This window comes from Passer domesticus, chromosome 32 (genome assembly GCF_036417665.1).
Source record: "Passer domesticus isolate bPasDom1 chromosome 32, bPasDom1.hap1, whole genome shotgun sequence".
Taxonomy (NCBI): domain Eukaryota; kingdom Metazoa; phylum Chordata; class Aves; order Passeriformes; family Passeridae; genus Passer; species Passer domesticus.
The window spans coordinates 2093917-2110858 of record NC_087505.1 but is presented as its reverse complement, the minus strand read 5'-3'; the positions used below and the strand labels follow the sequence as shown (position 1 = coordinate 2110858).

Here is a 16942-nt window from a genome sequence, read left to right as displayed (position 1 = left end):
CAGCCTCAAACACCTTGGTAAGCAAGGGGAGAGGCAGGTGAGGAGCACAGGGAAATGATCATCCAGAGAAATCCTGCATTTTCTGATCCATCTTTATTTGGTGTAAACAAGCAGAGGCAGCACAGCAGGAATCCAGCAGGGATGGGGATAAAAAAAGCATAGTTTGAGGCATTTCTATGAGAGGAGGGAAATAAAAAAAACACATAAAAACCTCACAAACAAACATCACTTTCCAAAGACAAGACAGAAAGGTCTGGAGGAGGAGCTCACATGGAGAGAAAATACTTTAAATGAAGCCATGGCCAAACACAGCCATTGTCCCACACTTGAAAACTGATTAAACACCAGAGCAAATCAAGAGGGGACAGAGACACCATCCCTGCTGAGGTGCTGCTGTGGGCTTGTTCCACAGCAGTGCCAGGCTCCACTGTGGTCCAGATATGTGGTCCCTGCTCCAGTCCATGGGACAGCAGTGACACTGAGCCTTTCTCTTGTGTCTCACACCTGGCTGAAGAGCAGTGAAATTCATCTTTAAAATCAAAATTCTTCTGTTGCACCTCAATGAACTAGAGAAGAGCTCACAGGGTCTTCACAAGCAGACATTGCCTCTCTGTTCTGGCCTCTCCCTTCCCCTCCATAAAAAGACTGATTCTGACATTAGCCAAGCCTTAGTGTGAGGAAGAAATATATACATACATATAGATATAGATATAGATATAGATAAATTAGATACCTTTATTATACCAGTAAAAGCTGTGTAGTGTCCAGAAATACAGAGTGGGCAGCTGGCTGTTGGCAACACAGGAATTGAACAGCCAAAATACCCAGATAAAATAGATTTTAAAAGCAACACACGCTGCAAAAGCTTTGGCAGCTGCCTCCTCCTGCAGGGAGGTTGGGCACGGGTTCAGTACCAAGCTTGGGGTGCCCAGGGCTGGGGCTGGGCCCTGTGTTCCCCACTCAGGCACTGCTGGCTGCAGATGCTCAAGCACGCTGCATCCATGCAGGAAAGCTCCATGGCCAGCAGCAGCTCCCCTGCCCTGGGGTCTCTTTGGCAGGTTTATATTGCCCCTGTTCCCTCTAGCCCCACCCCTGACCCTGTTACTTCTTGAAGAACTTCTTGTTGAGGAGGAAGATGAGCAGGTTGACATTGACCTTGGCTTTGTCAAACATCTTCATGACTGCTACCCCCTCGTACTGCAGCTGCAGCAGGTCCTGTGGGAGAGGGGACTGCCACTGCCACTGTGCCCAGCCAGGGAAGCCCTCCTGGGTGCCCAGCCAGGCACAGGGAGCTGGGCTTGCAGTGGGAGCTGCACAGCTCAAGGCAGGGCTCCAAGTCCCCACAAGAGCTGCAGGTGGGGGGACACCACCCAGCCCCCCCATACCCAGTTTCCCCCATCTCTCTGAGCCCCAGAAGGTGCAGAACAGGCTCCCCACCTGGTAGTGCAGCTGGAAGTGCTCCATGTCGACCCCCATGAACTTGGCTTTCACCTGGAACCTGCCTGACTCCTCACAGGGGGTGATGTCGAAAACCACGTTCCTGAGCCTGAGAAGACACAGCCACTCACTACCAAAAGGGGCTTCACAGCTTGAACACAGCCAGGGCACCCCCTGAGCACAGCAGCCAGACCCACAGCCCAAACCTCAACTTTCCTGCATTCTCCTACACCAAACAACCTGCCCCACATGGCAGGACAACAGTGGCCCACATGCATCCTCCTCCTCCTCAGGTATTTTCCTCTACCTGCCCGAGTTCTCATAGAATCATGGGATATCCTGAGTCAGAAGGGACCCAGAAGGATCATCAGGTCCAACTCCTGGCCCTGCACTGAGTAGCCCCAAGCAGGAGCCCCTCCCCTGGGGCAGGGTTACGCACTGGCTGGGTGGCAGGTCCTGGATCTCCAGCAGCACGCCCTTCTCCCACAGCTGGGCTGCTGTGTAGTGCAGAGATGGCAGCTTCTTGCTCTTCCCACTGCCCCTGGAAGAGAAGGGACCACATTCTGAGAGCTCATCTCCAGTCATCTGTGACCCCTTGGATTCCCAGCATCTCCAGGACTCACAACAACCAGAGAGCAATTAAAACAAGTAACGGGGTTTTTTTTAAATTACTGATTTTTGGTAAGGAACCGCACTTGTTGCTGGCTGCCAGGTTGTCCAGGCAGGTCTTGATGTACTGGTTGTAATAATCAATTTGCTCCTCATAAAACAGAGTCTTGGCATCGAGGCCCTCCAGGGTCTGCCTGAGCTTCAGGAGCTCCCTGCGGCGCTGCTGCCGGTGCCGCCGCTGGTTCCGGATGTCCTGGAGGAAACAGCAGTGCCAGAAACCCAACACGTGCCACGAGCAGGACCTCTGGGGGTTTGGGGGTGCCCCCAGCTCACCTTGACCAGCTCATCAATGAGCTGCTGGTAGTGGTTGGCAGAGTCCAGCAGCCCCAGGCTCTCCAAGCGCCGCAGGTTGCGGGTGACCTTGCGCTTCTTCTCCTCCATGGAGAGCTGGCTGTTGGCAGCCAGGGAGGGGTGACGCCGCAGCTGGGCAGAGGGCTGGGCATCCCGCAGAGCTCGCTGGCACACCAGGCGCTCGTGGGCAGCTTCCTAGGGATGAGAAGGGGTCAGCCTGGAGCACAGAATGGGATACAGAGGCGGAACAACCGAACTCTGCAGGATTCACGTTCTCTGAACTGAGAAAAGAATGATCAAAACAATTTTTTATCTCATCTGCTGCGCTTTTGTGCCAAAGTAGAATGCAATATGGAGACAGTTTACCCAAAGTGTTTTGTTTTCTTGACCAATCTCTGCAAACTGTCCTGATGGTCAGCAGACACTCACGAGATTTTGTGCATTGAGTGCTTGTGCACTTTCAGTTTAGATGGAGTGTAATATAGTATAGAATAATATAGCATAATAAAGTAATTAATTAGCCTTCTGATATCATGGAGTCAGATGCATCATTTCTCCCTGCCACGGGAGATCACCTTGAATTTGCTATAGAACTCCTTCACCATGCTTTGATCTGGGTCCCTCCTGGCCCAGAACAGGTGACTTTTCTGAAAATCAGAGTTCAGGCACTGCTGGATGGATCATAAGACCAAACCTCTGAGAGGAGCAAGTCAGCTTTTTGCTGAGAACTTTTTTGCCATTTGCCCACAAAGTTTTTCAGTTCTTCCCTAGCAGCAGCCTCACACACCTCACCTCATGCTCTGAGGCTGGTGTCCACAGGATTTCTGGGAGGGAATCTCCTGGCTGGCACTGGATCAAATCCACCAGCATCTGCTTGGTGCTAGAGACCAGAGGGAGATGTCAGGCATCTGCTCCAGACCATCACCCTCCACACAATATTCAGGTTTCTTGCCCACCCTGAGCATCCCAGCCCCCAGTACCCTCCTGGTGCCCACAGAGCCCATCCTCACCTCAGCAGCAGGCTCCTCGTGTCACTCTCCTCGCTGCTGGCCACTGGCACCAGCTTGTTGGTGAGGGTGAGGGAGATCTCTGTTCTGCTGAGCTGGGACAGCACCTGCTCAGCATCACTGTCTCCCAGGCTGCCAACACTCTCTCCTGTGAGGGCACAGAGAGCCCTGCTAGCTGTGTTGGGCTCTAGAGGGCTGGCTTCCCATGCCCAAAGCAATCCAGCTGAAGCTTTGTGCAAGGAAAGTGTGCCCACGTCCACCCTCCTCCCATCAGGTCCCAGAATCCAACGTACCAACCAGGGACTGGACTGTAGGAAGCTCATCAAGATCCTCCAGGAGCTCGTGCAGGGGGTCACTGTGGTGTGCTGTGATGGAGTCCCGGTGCTCGAGCAGGAGCTGGACAGTGCAAGGCATGAATCAGTGGCAAAGGGGATGCAAATGGAGAGTGAGGGAAGGTCACACTTCACACCCACGAGGGGATGGAGAAAATATGAGGTTTGCAAAAGGACAAATCTGCAGAATCTAGGTTATTTCCTTGCTTAGAAGAGGAAAAAAGGGTCAGGAATAGGGAAGCTGTGCCAGGGGTGGAATACAGAAAGATGGGAGGAAACTCAGCAGAAAGCCCAGGGGGTGGGAGCAGAGGAAACAGAGCTTGCCATGAGCTTTATGCCCTGACCTTGTGCGTGTTGATGAGCTCCCCCACGGTGATGTAGATGACTGGTTTGGCCACGGCCACCATCTCTGAGTACTCATCCATGTCAAACCTCTCCTCAGGCTCAGGCACGCAGCAGGCAGCAGAGATGAACCTCCTGCAGGGAGGGACCCCTTTGGTCACCCCAACCCCCTGCCACGGGCTCCTGAGCCACCCTCCCACGCCACCACCATCCTGGGGCCCACCTGAACTTGCTGTGGGTGCGCTCCAGGTACTGGTTGAGCCCGCAGAGGTGGGCACTGTCCCCCTGGAAGGCCTTGCGGGCGGCGGCGTGCTGCAGCACCTTGGCGATGGAGCCCAGGCCGCGGCGCTGCTCGGGCCGCAGGGCCACCCCGGCTGACATGTCCACGATGTCAAAGCCATCGGGGGCCACCACTGCCGGGTTCATGAAGCGGTAGTAGAGCAGGTTCCCCACGATCTAGGGCATGAGACAGGCCGGGGAGCAGTTGGGTTAAGGCCCAAGGTGACACCTCAGCAGGGGAGGGTGTTTCGTCCTTGCTCTGCATGGTGGGGCCATCCTGGAAGATCCCACTCGTGGTATTTCCTTAGTGGCTCAAGGAAAATATTGACTTGGAGGTGTTTTTTAAGTCAAGAGGACCTGACCTTTTGTGGCCCTTTATGTACAGGCACAGCTGAACCCCACCAAACCATGCAGGTGCCCCAGCCCCACAGTACCTTATCAACCTCCTCTGCTGGGGCCTTGGGGAATTTCTCAACCAAGGACATCCTCAGGATTTTGGCCATGTAGCGCATCCCATAGCTGAGGAGAGGTAGGGAGAGGACCATCAGCATGTGGGCCCACCCTGATGACCCAGTCCTATACCCATCATCCAAGAAGCAGCAAGCTCTCAGCCCTGGGGCGATGGAGAAGCCCACAGGTAGGACTGGCAGCTACAGCACCCCTCAGCTCCCTCTCCCACCCTGCTGCCAGCCCAGGCACCTCTGGAGGAGGCCTTCATCCTCTGAGGTGACCACAAAGCTGGCATCCATCTCAAAGTCAGCAGTAAACTGCTCAGAAATGGAGCAGAAAAACAAGCCAGCCCATGAGGCACTGCTGATATTTGGGGTTCTCCTTGCTGACAGTGCAGTAACTCAGTCCTGCAGCAGCAAAGGGGCCAGGAAGCCCCCCCATAACCCAGCCTCCTTCCTAAGGCCTTGCTGGAGACACCTCAGAGCGAAGAGCACTCCTGGGGTGTGCACAGAAACCGTGGGGATACTCACGGGATCTTGTCCACAGAAGAGGTGATGGCAGAGACAAACTTGTCTGTCACTGCCAGGAGATTGCGGATGGAAATGTCCAGCCTCCTCTGGACCTCGGGGTGGCTGAGAGCCTGCTCAGGGCTGACCTCATAGGGCAGCTTGCTGTGAAGGGAGCACAGGACCCCATCACCATCTCAGTGCCCATCACCCTGTGGCCGAGCCAAGCCTTCTTAACCCAGGCTCTGACCTTCTGTGCCCAGTCTGAGACTCAGTCTGGTTGATCCACGCCTTGTAGATGTCCACGGGGTCCGTGTGGATGCTGAGGGTCTTGTCCTGCAGCACCTCCTGCACGGGGCCAGCCAGGATGTGCCGCAGGGCGTTCTGGCCACGCACGTTGCGGTAGAAGCTGACCACGAGCCGGATCACCGTGGCATTGCCCGTCAGGATGTCGTGAACGTGGTCCACCTTGGACCTGGGGACAGAGATGGGGCAGGTGGCATGAGGGGATGGACCGGTGTTTGTGTGTTCTCCAAGCAGGAGGCAGCAGAGATGACAGCATGCGAGCTGATGCAGCTCAGCCTTGCCCTGGGCCCGTTCCCACCCCAGGACACGCACCTGATCTCCTCCTGCAGTGCCACTCTGAAGAGCTGCAGCAGCAGATAAGCCTCCCGTGGGTTGGAAGCGTAGTTGTAAAGCGTAAAGATCACCGACTCCATGAATTTGGTGGACTTGTTCTGGGGCATCTGGAAGATCAGCCTGGCCAAGTACACTGGCTGTGTCTGCAGGGAGGAGGGACACCAAGCTAGCCAGGGGTCAGGTGCCTGCACTGCCCCCCCAAGCTGTGGGGACACAGCAGAGCCCCCCAGCCCCACCTGCAGCAGGTAGAAGAGGTGCTGATAGGCCTCCAGCTTCTGCCTCTTCTCCTTGCTGAGCGTCTTGAGCCCCTTCTGCTTGTCCATGGACATCATCTCTGAGAGCTGCTCCTTGTTCTTCCTGGTCAGCTTCTTGCAGTGGGACACCACCTCCTGTGGTGGGAGAGAAGCACTGGGGTCTGCCTAAGGCTCTGGCATTCTGACCAGTTTTTGGGAGAGCCAGAGGCACCCCAGTGCTCCCTGACCCCTCCAACTGCTTAAGGAGTGAAGCAGAGACAAATCCAAGCTGCGATGCCACGAAGGGCAGGACAGCACGAGGCAGCCAAGCCCTCCCCCTCTCTCTCTACCTGCAGCGTGATCCTGTTCTTGACCAGCAGCCCAATCTTGATGTCCATGAGGTCCAGGTCGCTCTCCAGCTGCCGGCTGGCACGGATCCTCTTCACCACCTCCTCCTGCAGCCGCAGCACCTCCGACTCCTCCCAGAAGTCGTGCTGGCTCTGCTCCAGCAGGTGGATGAAGCGCCGCACGATGCCCAGGGGTGGACTCTTGCTGTGGACTGCAGCAATGCACAGGAAGGCCGTGAATAATTGCCCCCACTGCAGTCCCTCAGACCCCCAGCATTCACTCAGACACCCCATCCTCCTCCCCAAAAAGCATCCTCTTGCAGCACCAGGATATGGGACAGCACGCGGCCACACTGTGCAACAGCCTCCAGGAAGGTTTTGGGGGCACAGGGGCAGCCCCAGGGCTGATGAGCAAGGACCACCAAGGCTCTGTCACCCCTGTCCTTGCCAAGGGGCCACCAGCAGCCTGCACATAACTGCTTGCCCACTGTGCAGGGCCAGCAAGGGAAGAGGCAGAGTCCCCTTCCCAATTAGCCATGACACTTCAGAGCAGCAATGAGCAGGCACTTACTTACCCAGCATCCTGTAATCCCCACGGGCCTTGTTGGCTCGCACAAAAGCCTGGATTTTAATTACAGCTTTAATCTGCCAAGACAAACAAGGGGGTGGGAGATGTTTTTCCATAGTGTCCCTAACACATGTGGGGAAATGAAGGAGAGCTGGACAAGCACCTCGCTGCCTGGTCCCACTGCCAGGAATGTATTAAGGCCTGGAATGAGGGTCTCTACAATACAGGAGAGATTTTGGGATTCTATCATTTTCAGTGGTCATTCCCCTCCACTCACTGTATATCAGAAGCTGCAGCAACTCCAGGGGTGCAACTTCACTTCCCACAGCTGAGACCCCCCCACCTTTTCCCCAAAAATATTTCCTTCCCCTCTTGATGGGCATCTTGAAGTCACTGCTGTTTTTTGATGGAACTGGAGTGGTTTTGCTCTCTTCACACTTTACAGAACCTGAGAGTTTGGCTTCCAGACCCACCAGGTACCTATTCCTTCCCATCTGTCCCCCAGCTAGGATAAATCAGCTCTTCCAGCTGCACTGAGAGCACTCAGGGACAGGGATCCAACTGCTCCAGATCATCCCCCTACATCCCCACCAACAGGGTCCCAGGAGCTGTTTGACTCCCATCCCATCTCTTACATTCTGCCTGAAGTACCGCAGCCTCTCCTGGTACTTCCTCTGTGCCTGCCACATCCTCACAGCTGCCTGGATCTGGGAGAGATGTTCAAACATTTGGATTCTGGAAAGACTTGCTTGGCCAAAGGGAATGGGTGGAGGGGAAAAATCATGAGGACTTCTAGGGGAGGTTTAGGTTGGATATTAAGGAAAATTTCTTCATAGAAGGGGTGGTCAGGCATTGGCACAGGCTGCCCAGAAAAGTGGGTTCACCATCCCAGGAGGGATTTAACACCCACAGGGATGTAGCACTTGGGGACATGGTTAGTGGTGGCCTTGGCAGTGCTGAGATGGACCCAGTGATTTTCAAGTGCTCTTCCAGCCTCAGTGAGCCCATGATAACAATTCTAATCTATGATTTTTTTTCTGCCCTGTCCACTCACACACTGCCCTGGCCCAGCTGCCACAATCCCCCCGGCTCCTCTGCACTGGGCAGGGGTAGATGCCACCCTCACAAGCTGAACAATGCCCAACACGGGAATCTTCCAAACCTTGATTGCAGCCTCTGTGTTGGATTTCAGGTAGTGCAGCCTGTCCAGGTAAGCTCTGCGCTGCCTGTACCCCCTCCAACAAGCCTGGGCACGAGAAGACACCTGAGTGAGGTCACTGTGGCTCCATTGCTTTTTCAGAGAGCACACGAGGAAAGAGAACAACACAGCGTGGGGAAAGAGGAAAGCAGCCACTGTGGGAGGACTTCTAGGGGACGTTTAGGTGCTGCTCCCTGCAGCACCTCAGGAATCCTGAGGTAAAACCAGAGCAGCAAGCGCCGGCCCTCCCCAGACCCGCCAGCATCTTCCCTTGGTGTGTGCCGCTGTTGAGAGCGGGGACAGCTGCTGGCTGTGTCACCTGGATCCTGATGGCAGCTGGCCTCTGCTCCCGCAGGACGTGCCGCCGCGCCGCGAGCTGCCGGCGGACGAGGAAGCCGCGGAGCCGCGCCTGCAGCCGCACCACCAAGGCCACCCTGGAGGCCCAGAGGCGCTCCCGCTCGTGGGCCAGCGTCACTCGGGTGACGACGGACTGCAAGGACACGAGGCAGAGCCGGCTCAGCCCCAGCCGTGCCAGCGGTGCCCGGCCAGCCCGCGCTGCCCGTACCTGCATCTCCTCCCGGCTCAGGTGCGTGGTGTTGAAGGTGCCGCCGCGCGGGCACTGCCAGCTGCCCTCCAGGGTCTGCAGGTTCAGGTAGTACTCGGTGCCATCCAGCAGCCTGTGCCGGGTCCAGGATGGCTTCGTGCTCCCTGCGTGCCGGGATGGATGGGAGCTTGCCACCAGGGTATTTTTATGAAAAGCCTTTGCTAGGATTTTTCTCCTATTCTAGCTGAGGAGCCTCAGAAAAGAAATGTAAACAATAACTCTCTGCTGGCTGTGGAATGTGGGCTGGAGGTTGTTCACCAACAGGTGCATCTTAGATTGGTCCAGGTGGATTGTTTCTACTTAATGACCAACCATGGTCCAGCTGTTTCAACTCTCTGAGCAGTCACGGGTTTTTATTATTCATTCCATCCCTTTCCTTTCTAGCTTTCTGATGGATCCTTTCTATTCTTTTTAGTATAGCATTTTAATATAATATAATATCATAATATAATAAATCAGCCTTCTGAGACATGGAGTCAAGATTCTCATCTCTTCCCTCATCCTGGGGAACCTCAAACACAACCACAGGAGCTGCTGGAGAGTGCTGCTCCCCCTGAACACCCTGGCCAGGGGTGCACCCCAGGCTCCCAGGGTGGGGGAGGTTTTGCAGCCCCCAGGGTTTTACCTGCTGGTCTCTTGGTGGCCATCAGAGCTGCCAGCTGCTCCTGGTAGGCGTCAGCACAGGCGTTCACCACCCCACACAGGGCAACGTCAGGGTTGCACAGCACCCTCAGTGTCTGTGATGCCTTCCCTTCCTTGATGGCCTGGTTGATGGCAGCTATGCCCAGAGCCACTGCGGGAGCAGAGGGGCTCACATCAGCCCCTTCTTGTCCCCCGAGCTCCAGCAGCACCCACATGGGGAGAGCACTCACTCCTCCTGGCTGCCACGGTGTCCTGGTTGGCCTGGCAGACCCCTTCCTGGATTTCTTCCCAGCAAAGAGCAGCTCCACTGTCCTCCGTGGCCTGTGAGATGGGGAGATGGGCTCTAGTGAGCTGGGCAGCCCTGGCTGCACTGCTGGGGTGGGGAGGGGGGATACTTCACAGTCCTGTGACCAAGGCAGGGTACCCTGCATCCAGGGGGGGATACCATGCTGCCAAGGAGATTCCCCACAGCCGAGAATCCCACCCCACCTGGGCTTTCTGCCTCCGTGCCCGGGACAGGACCCGGTGGTAGCGTGGGGCAGAGGGAGGGGCGATGTCGGGCAGGGCATCCCCAGCCAGCAGCAGCAGCGCCGCCAGCGTCTGCTCAGGGTCCTCCCGCAGCAGCGCCTCGTTCAGCAGCCGGAGGGCACGGACTCCTGCCGGGGAGGGAAGGGAGGACACGCCTTTCAACCCTCCAGGCTCCAGGGGAGTCACAGCCCACGGTGGTGTGAGATTCTCCGGTGTCTTACTAGGGCTGGAATCCCAGTGCAACCTCCCTCCGAGGATATCTGCCACCCCCTGCGTGCCCAAACCTCGTGTGGGCAGGACTCACGGTCGTTTTCATCCTGCACTGATGAATTGGTGTTGTTGATGCTGTCCTGAATGTCATTCCAGCTCAGGAACTCAGCTCCTGCTTTCCTCAACTGGCCTTTCAGCTGCAACAAGTCATCAAAGTACCTGCAGGAGAGACACGAAGCAATGACCTGAAGCATTCCAAGAAGGGCTTGGTTCATTCTGAGAAGGAAGGCACTGCCAGTGCCAGCTGCCCAGCTCTTCAGAGGGGAGAGGCAAAGCACAGGACAGGGAGGCTGCTGGAACAAGCCCACAAAAAGCCCAGACCCCCCTGACCAGCCCTTTCCACAAGATTTCTCCACACCAACCCCTAGCACAGAGCCCAGCTCACCGCTGTGCATTTGCATCCTCAGCTCCTGAGAGGCCCAGGGCAGGGCTGACCAGGCTGCTCCAGAGCCTGCTGGGGTTCCTGGCATCCAGGGCTTGGTTAACCAGTGCCACAGCCGAGAGCATCTCCACAGCCACAAACAACTCCTCCTGTGCCAACTCGCCCTGCACAGGGCAGGCAGAGACAATGAACCCCCATAACCTCCTCCTCCTCCAGGCCCAGCTTCCCTGGGGAAGCAGCAGCAAAGGAAGCACCCCAGTCCTAGCAGAGGGCATCCCTGGGGTCTCTCACCCGTGGGTGCTGTTTCTGCAGCAGGGCCAGCTGGTGCTGGTACAAGGGGGCAGCAGGGCCATGCACATCAGGCAGCTGGGCTGCAGGGTCCATCAGAGCTTCCAAGGTTTTGGCTGGCACCCCTTGGCGGACAGCAGCGTTGATCCGGCTGACAGCCTGCAGCACTGAGGGACAGACAGGGGGCTGGCACAGGGGGGCTGCAGGAGGTGGCTGTGTCCTGTCTCAGGGCCAGGCTGCCAGCTCCTGGGATGCACTGGGCAGCAGAATCTGCAATAGGAGTTCACCCAGGCACTCACTGGCTCGCTCCTTCTCGTCCCTCCGGTTCGCTGTGAGGATCCCTGCCTGCAGCTCCTGCTGCTCCAGCAGCTCCAGGTAGCCCAGTTCCTGCAGCAGGCACAGAGGGGTGTCAGCTCTCACAGCTCTCCCTGCTTGTGCTGACAGAGCAGCCGTGCTCAGACCCCTGGCAGAAAGCTGGGGACTCCCAGCCCATGGGACCTCCCTCTCCCTGGGGACCAGGGGCTGCCCCCCAGCACCAGCACCCTGCACCCCAGGCTCCTGCCAGCCCCTACCAGGGCCTTCTCCTCCCGGTCCGTGCTCAGCTGCTCCAAGTAGAGCTCAAGGTTGTCCCGCTGGACGCAGCGCAGGGCCAGGCTGGGGTCCTGCAGTGCACAGTGCAGTGCCAGCACATCCTGTCTCTCCAGGGCATTGTCCACCTCTTCCAGAGCCCCACGCACTACAAGAGGCCAGTTCACCCCAGAGGTGAGCAGGTAAATCATCCCACAGCTCCAGGGAGCAAAGGCAGCTATGGGCTAAAGCCTGCATACCCATCACTTTAATTTCTCCTTGGAAATGCACACCCAGCCCTTCTTGCCACTAGGTCTGAGGCTGGCCAGAGCAGCTTCTTTCTGCTCCTCCCACCACTCTCCCCATGCCCAGGGCTACCATGGTCCCACCATAAGCCCTGGAAAACCCCCAGAGGGAAGGCCCAGCTTTGCTCACCATTCACTTTGTTGATGTTCCCTTGGATTTCAGCCTGGGTCAGACACCAGTCGTAGACGTCCTCTCCTTCAGGGATCACCTGTGGGTACTGGACAGGGAACTCCCCAGCTTGATCTTTCTGCCCAAGCCCACCCCACCATGCACAGTGGGGTGCCCTGCAGATGCCTGGGCTCATTTCTGGGTGAACTAGCCCCCAAAGAGGAATCATCTCCCCATCTTCTGCTCAGCACAAGAGCTCCCAGGCCATGTTTCAGCCAGCAAGCCCTGTAGGTCTTTGTAGGGATCCCTCCACCCACCCATCAGCAAAGGGGCTGCTCCTCTGCCAACCACCCCAGAGCACCCTGAGGTGCATTGCTCACCCTGTTTCTAGCATTGCTGCCCTTCTCCAGCTTGGCCTGGTGCAGCACCTCCTGGTAGGCCCCTGCCAGCTCGTGGCGCAGCCCCAGCAGCATGGCGTGGGGGTTCTGCAGGGCCTGCATCGTCTGGGCCACCACGCCCCGCTCCACCGCCTCGTTGATGGCCAGCACTGCGGCGTGGACTGGGGGAGAGGCAGGGACAGGGTGAGTGACACGGGACACCGAGGGGCAGGACGGACCATCTGCTTTATCCCTGCAGGCAGTGGGACAAGACATTCCACGGGCGAGGGTGGGAACCCGCCCTGTTCACAAGGCCAGCTGCAGTCCCCAGCACCCAGAAGTCTCACAGCAAGCCCAGGGAATACAGAATTCAGGCTGCTGCTGCCTAGCAATGGCTGTGCCAGCACCTGCAGCCTTGTGCCGGGCTGAAAGAAAACAACCAGGTGCCTCCCACTGCATCCATCACCTCCCAGGGCATCCCCTCCCAGCTTGCTGGCCCCAAATTTGGCATTCAGCAGCTGAGCCATGACCCTGCTAAGGGGCTGACACCCAGCCCTGCTCCCCACCAGGCACCCATCACCTGCTGCTTCATCCACTGAGAGCTCGTTGGCCAAAATGCCTCCAATCTTGCTGAAGGCAGGCAGCTGCAGCCCATACTTCTCCAGCTCCCTCTTCATGTTGTTGATCTCCTCCTCTGGAGCAGAGCAGAGGCAGCACTGCTCAGCACCAGCCCCATAGCCCAGTACAGGAGCAGGGGCAGCCAGCAGAGCCCCCACTCCCCTGCCAGACTGAGAGGGGTGCAGAAAAAACCCACACTGGGGTGAGCATCCCTGAGGCAGCTTTGGCAAAACGCATCCAAGACTTTCACTCCGCACACCCCTCCTGCCATGGGACCCCAGAGCACTGGTGGCAAACCCCCCTTGGCAAGTCCAGGCCAGGTCTCCCTGCACATACCTGTGAAGTTCACCTTGCCATACAAGTCCTGGATCGGGGGAGCCAGCCCCAGCTTGAAGAGGTAGAAGCTGAAATACAAACCCACACGGTGACATCACCTGCTTCTCCCTCCTGATGCTTCCGTGTCACCCGAGGCTGATGGGTGACACCACCAAAGGGCTCATGAGCATGAACACATTCCATGAGAGCCAGGCCAGGGCACCCACCTGAGTGCATGGATGCAGTAGACTACCCGAGGCATGTTCTTCTTGTCATAGATGTCTGTGGTCTCTGGGTGGAAGATCTGCCACCAAGACAGAGACATGTCAGGGAGCAGTGGCATCGAGCCAGTCCCCAGGGTCACTGGTGTCAAAGAGTGGGGGGCAAAGACAAAGCCCCCCTGCCATACCAGCACCCCAGTACTGGCACAAGGCAAAGGCCAGTGTGTCCCTTGGCTGGGGAGAGCAGAGGGGAGGTGTTACCGAGGGAAGCCCCACGTGGCTCATGGCATCACGCCAGTAGTTGATGTTATCCGTGTGCCGAAAGTGAAGCCCAGCTGTCTGGAAGAGAGGAGCTGAGGTCAGGCTGAACCCCACTTTCTCCCACCCCTGGGGTCCCCCTTGCCCCCAGAGCAACCCAGCCAAGGCAGGAGGTCAAAGCAGAGGCAATGCCAGTGATCCCCAGCTCAGGGACCCCACTGCATCCACCTGCTACAGAACAGTCCCTCAGTGACTGCTGTCACCAAGTCCCTCCTCACTCTGCACTCACCAGCAAGGGAAAGGTTTGGGGCTACACCCTAAGGGGTACTACACCTTCCCTCCGGTGCCACAGCCTTACCTTGTACCGTGTCTGTTCAGGGTCGTAGATCTTCTTCAGGGGGACAATGGCAGGGGCAAAGCAGTGGCCCAGCTTGGCCAGGAGGACCCCGTTGCGCAGGGTCTCCTCCAGCTCTGTGGGTGGGGGCAGCCCCTCACCCAGACAGGCCTCCATCCACCTGGCAGGGCAGGGACAGGGCACGTCACAGACCCCCAGAGAAAAGCACCCAAAGGACATTTCCCCCCCACCAGCTCCATTCCAATAAATCCTCCCTAGCAGGGGAGCTCAGCCCTCAGGCATTGCTGCTGGGTGGTTTTTAGTTTGGGTGTAGGGCTGAGCGTCCCCCCACAAAAAAACACAACCCCCCAGAAAGACACAGCAGTATTCTGCAGCGCTATTGCCATCCCCCACTCACTGTCCCTCCCCTTAACACCCCTTCTCCCCCCAAATCTGAGCTCGAGGATCTCCCCAAGTGCAACCCCACCGCTTGGCTTCCTCCAGGTGACACAGGTACTGGTAGGCAACGTTCTGCCTCCTCTGTTCGTCCATCTCATCGGCAGTCGGGCGCTCACCTGGGCAGAAAGGGCCCCCCCATCAGAGCCCCCTGCTCAAAGAGGCTTTTTGAAGCCCCCCATAGCCACTGAAACTAAGATTTGGGAAAGGGAGCCGGGCTTTGGGTGCAGCAGCCTCCCACAGCCCTCGTGGGAGTGGCATCAACGTCACAGTCCATGGTGGGAGGAAAGTTTCCAATTTCCCTTTTTTCCAAGTAACGGCCATCGGGGCTGGCACTGGAGTGGGAAGGGCACAGAACAAGCATCCAGGGAGGAGGAGGTGGGGAACACAGGTTTGGGGTCCTTTTACACTGCTGCTCGTGCTGAAGGCACCCACGACTTCTGGGGGGCACCCAGCTGCCTCCCAACAAACCATTCCCCAAAATATGTCCCCCCCAGTTTGTCCCCATGGGCCTGGCACCTTGCCACCGCCGTCCCTCTACCCACATGCAGACTGCCTGTTCCTCCTCCATCCCTAAATCTGACCGCTCCCCCATCCCTCTGCACGCCCAGAGTCCCTGTCCCCCCCCACACTTGTTCCCTCACATCCCCCTGTCCCCCCAGCCTCACATGTCCCCTCACATCCCCCTGTCCCCCAGCCTTACCTGTCCCCTCACATCCCCTGTCCCCCCAGCCTTACCTGTCTCCCCACATCCCCCTGACCCCCCAGCCTCACATGTCCCCTCACATCCCCCTGTCCCCCAGCCTTACCTGTCCCCTCACATCCCCCTGACCCCCCAGCCTTACCTGTCTCCCCACATCCCCCTGACCCCCCAGCCTTTCCTGTCCCCTCACATCCCCCTGTCCCCCCACATTCCCCTGTCCCCCCCAGCTCGCTGCACCCCAGACTTGTCCCCCTCCCGTCCCGCTGCACCCCGGATATTCCCGCTCCCCTCCCCTCATCCTCTGCCTGCCCGCCGTGCCCGCAGCCCCGGTGCCGGTGCCGGTGCCGGTGCCGGTGCCGGTGCCGGTGCCGGTGCCGGTGCCGGTGCCGGTGCCGGTGCGGGTCACTCACAGCGCCCCGGGCCCGCTCCCTCCATGGCCGCGGCTGCTCCGGTGGCTCCGCCCGCGGTTTGAATCTCCCGCCGCACACGTGGCTGCGCGCGGGGGCTGCCGGGCGGGACAGAGGGACAGAGGGACCGAGGGACAGGGGGACAGCGGGACACGGGGATACAGGGACAGCGGGACCCCGGGACACAGGGACAGGGGGACACGGGGACAGCGGGACACAGGGACAGGGGGACACAGGGACCCCGGGACAGCGGCACCCCGGGACAGCGGGACCCAGGGACACGGGACACGGGGATCCAGGGACAGCGGGACAGGGGGACACGGGGTCACAGGGACAGCGGGACACAGGGACCCCAGGGCACCGGGGAGCAGCGGCACTGGGACTGCGGGACACCGGGACAGCGCGACAGCGGGGGACGGCGGCACTGGGACCGCTGGACCCTGGGAAAGTGGGGCACCGGAATCCCGGGACACCGGGGAACGGCGGCATTGGGACCACGGGGGCACCGGGGAACGGCGGCACTGGGACGGCGGGACACCGGGAAAGCGGGGCAACGGGACACCAGGACCCTGGGACAGCGGGACACCGGGGGCGGGAGAGCATGGGACACACACTGGGGAGCTCAGGGGGCACCGGGACCCCGAGACACTGGGACACCGGGGAGCAGCGGCACCGGGACACCGCGGGGGAAACCGAGGGACACACACTGGGGAGCTCAGCGAGCACCGGCGGTGCGGGAGGTGACACACACCGAGAGAGCGAGGGGAGCCTCGGGTTGCCTTGGGGTGCAGGGGGAATTCGTGGGTGCAGGGCTAAGCGAGGACTGGAGGACTCCACAGGCTGTGCCAGACCAAGGACGTGCCACCCGGCCCCGCGGTGCCCTGTACCCTCGCTGCTCTGAGCCTGCTCCGAAGCATGAACCTGCCCCACGTGGAACAAGCCCCCAGCACCTGCCACGAGCTGTTGAGGCAGTTGTGCCATCCATTACATGGCTGTCCTGGCCAGCACACAGTTTTCCCGTCCCTCCATCGCTCTCAGGGCTCACGCTGGCACTGCTGCAGGGAGTTGCCATGGCACTGCACACCCCCTTGGTGACAGGGATGAAACTGGAGCCAGCGGGGCCATTGTGGGATGTGCTTTCCCAGGAACGGGCCTGGCTTTGTCCCAGCCTGTGCCACCGCCTGCCACGCTCCTGTCTCTCAGCACCCGGCCGTCCATCACCAGGGGCTGTGACCTGCTCCAGGCACCTTTCCAGGCAGC

At 58.7% G+C, this 16942-nt stretch overlaps 1 protein-coding gene across 1 annotated transcript; it reads right to left on the bottom strand.

Annotated features, from left to right (window-relative positions):
* Positions 1 to 715: 715 nt before the first annotated feature.
* On the bottom strand, positions 716 to 15748 carry IQGAP3 (IQ motif containing GTPase activating protein 3). The gene is made up of 38 exons (XM_064401647.1): positions 15686 to 15748; positions 14604 to 14691; positions 14141 to 14297; positions 13786 to 13863; positions 13531 to 13607; positions 13325 to 13392; positions 12951 to 13064; positions 12374 to 12552; positions 12015 to 12102; positions 11585 to 11748; positions 11312 to 11399; positions 11016 to 11179; positions 10728 to 10888; positions 10377 to 10501; positions 10034 to 10200; positions 9775 to 9865; positions 9528 to 9695; positions 8864 to 9006; positions 8618 to 8788; positions 8263 to 8346; positions 7736 to 7807; positions 7108 to 7177; positions 6536 to 6744; positions 6189 to 6341; positions 5932 to 6095; positions 5564 to 5788; positions 5338 to 5478; positions 4792 to 4876; positions 4302 to 4534; positions 4081 to 4213; positions 3698 to 3800; positions 3408 to 3552; positions 3190 to 3277; positions 2380 to 2592; positions 2133 to 2299; positions 1877 to 1978; positions 1438 to 1546; positions 716 to 1215 (listed from the first exon to the last, which is right to left on the bottom strand). The coding sequence occupies exons 1-38, from the start codon at positions 15708 to 15710 to the stop codon at positions 1102 to 1104; spliced, it is 4926 nt and encodes a 1641-aa protein (XP_064257717.1). The 5' UTR covers positions 15711 to 15748; the 3' UTR covers positions 716 to 1101.
* Between the last annotated feature and the right edge of the window lie 1194 nt (positions 15749 to 16942).

What these genes read in the sequence shown, in the direction of transcription:
- IQGAP3 (XM_064401647.1), bottom strand. Translation starts at nt 15,710, where the DNA reads ATGGAGGGAGCGGGCCCGGGGCGCT. An exon ending in TGGGGATTACAGGATGCTGG is followed by an intron (nt 6,745 to 7,107) that starts GTAAGTAAGTGC and finishes GCATTGCTGCAG; the next exon opens with TCCACAGCAAGAGTCCACCC. An exon ending in CAGGACCTGCCACCCAGCCA is followed by an intron (nt 1,547 to 1,876) that starts GTGCGTAACCCT and finishes GTGTCTTCTCAG; the next exon opens with GCTCAGGAACGTGGTTTTCG.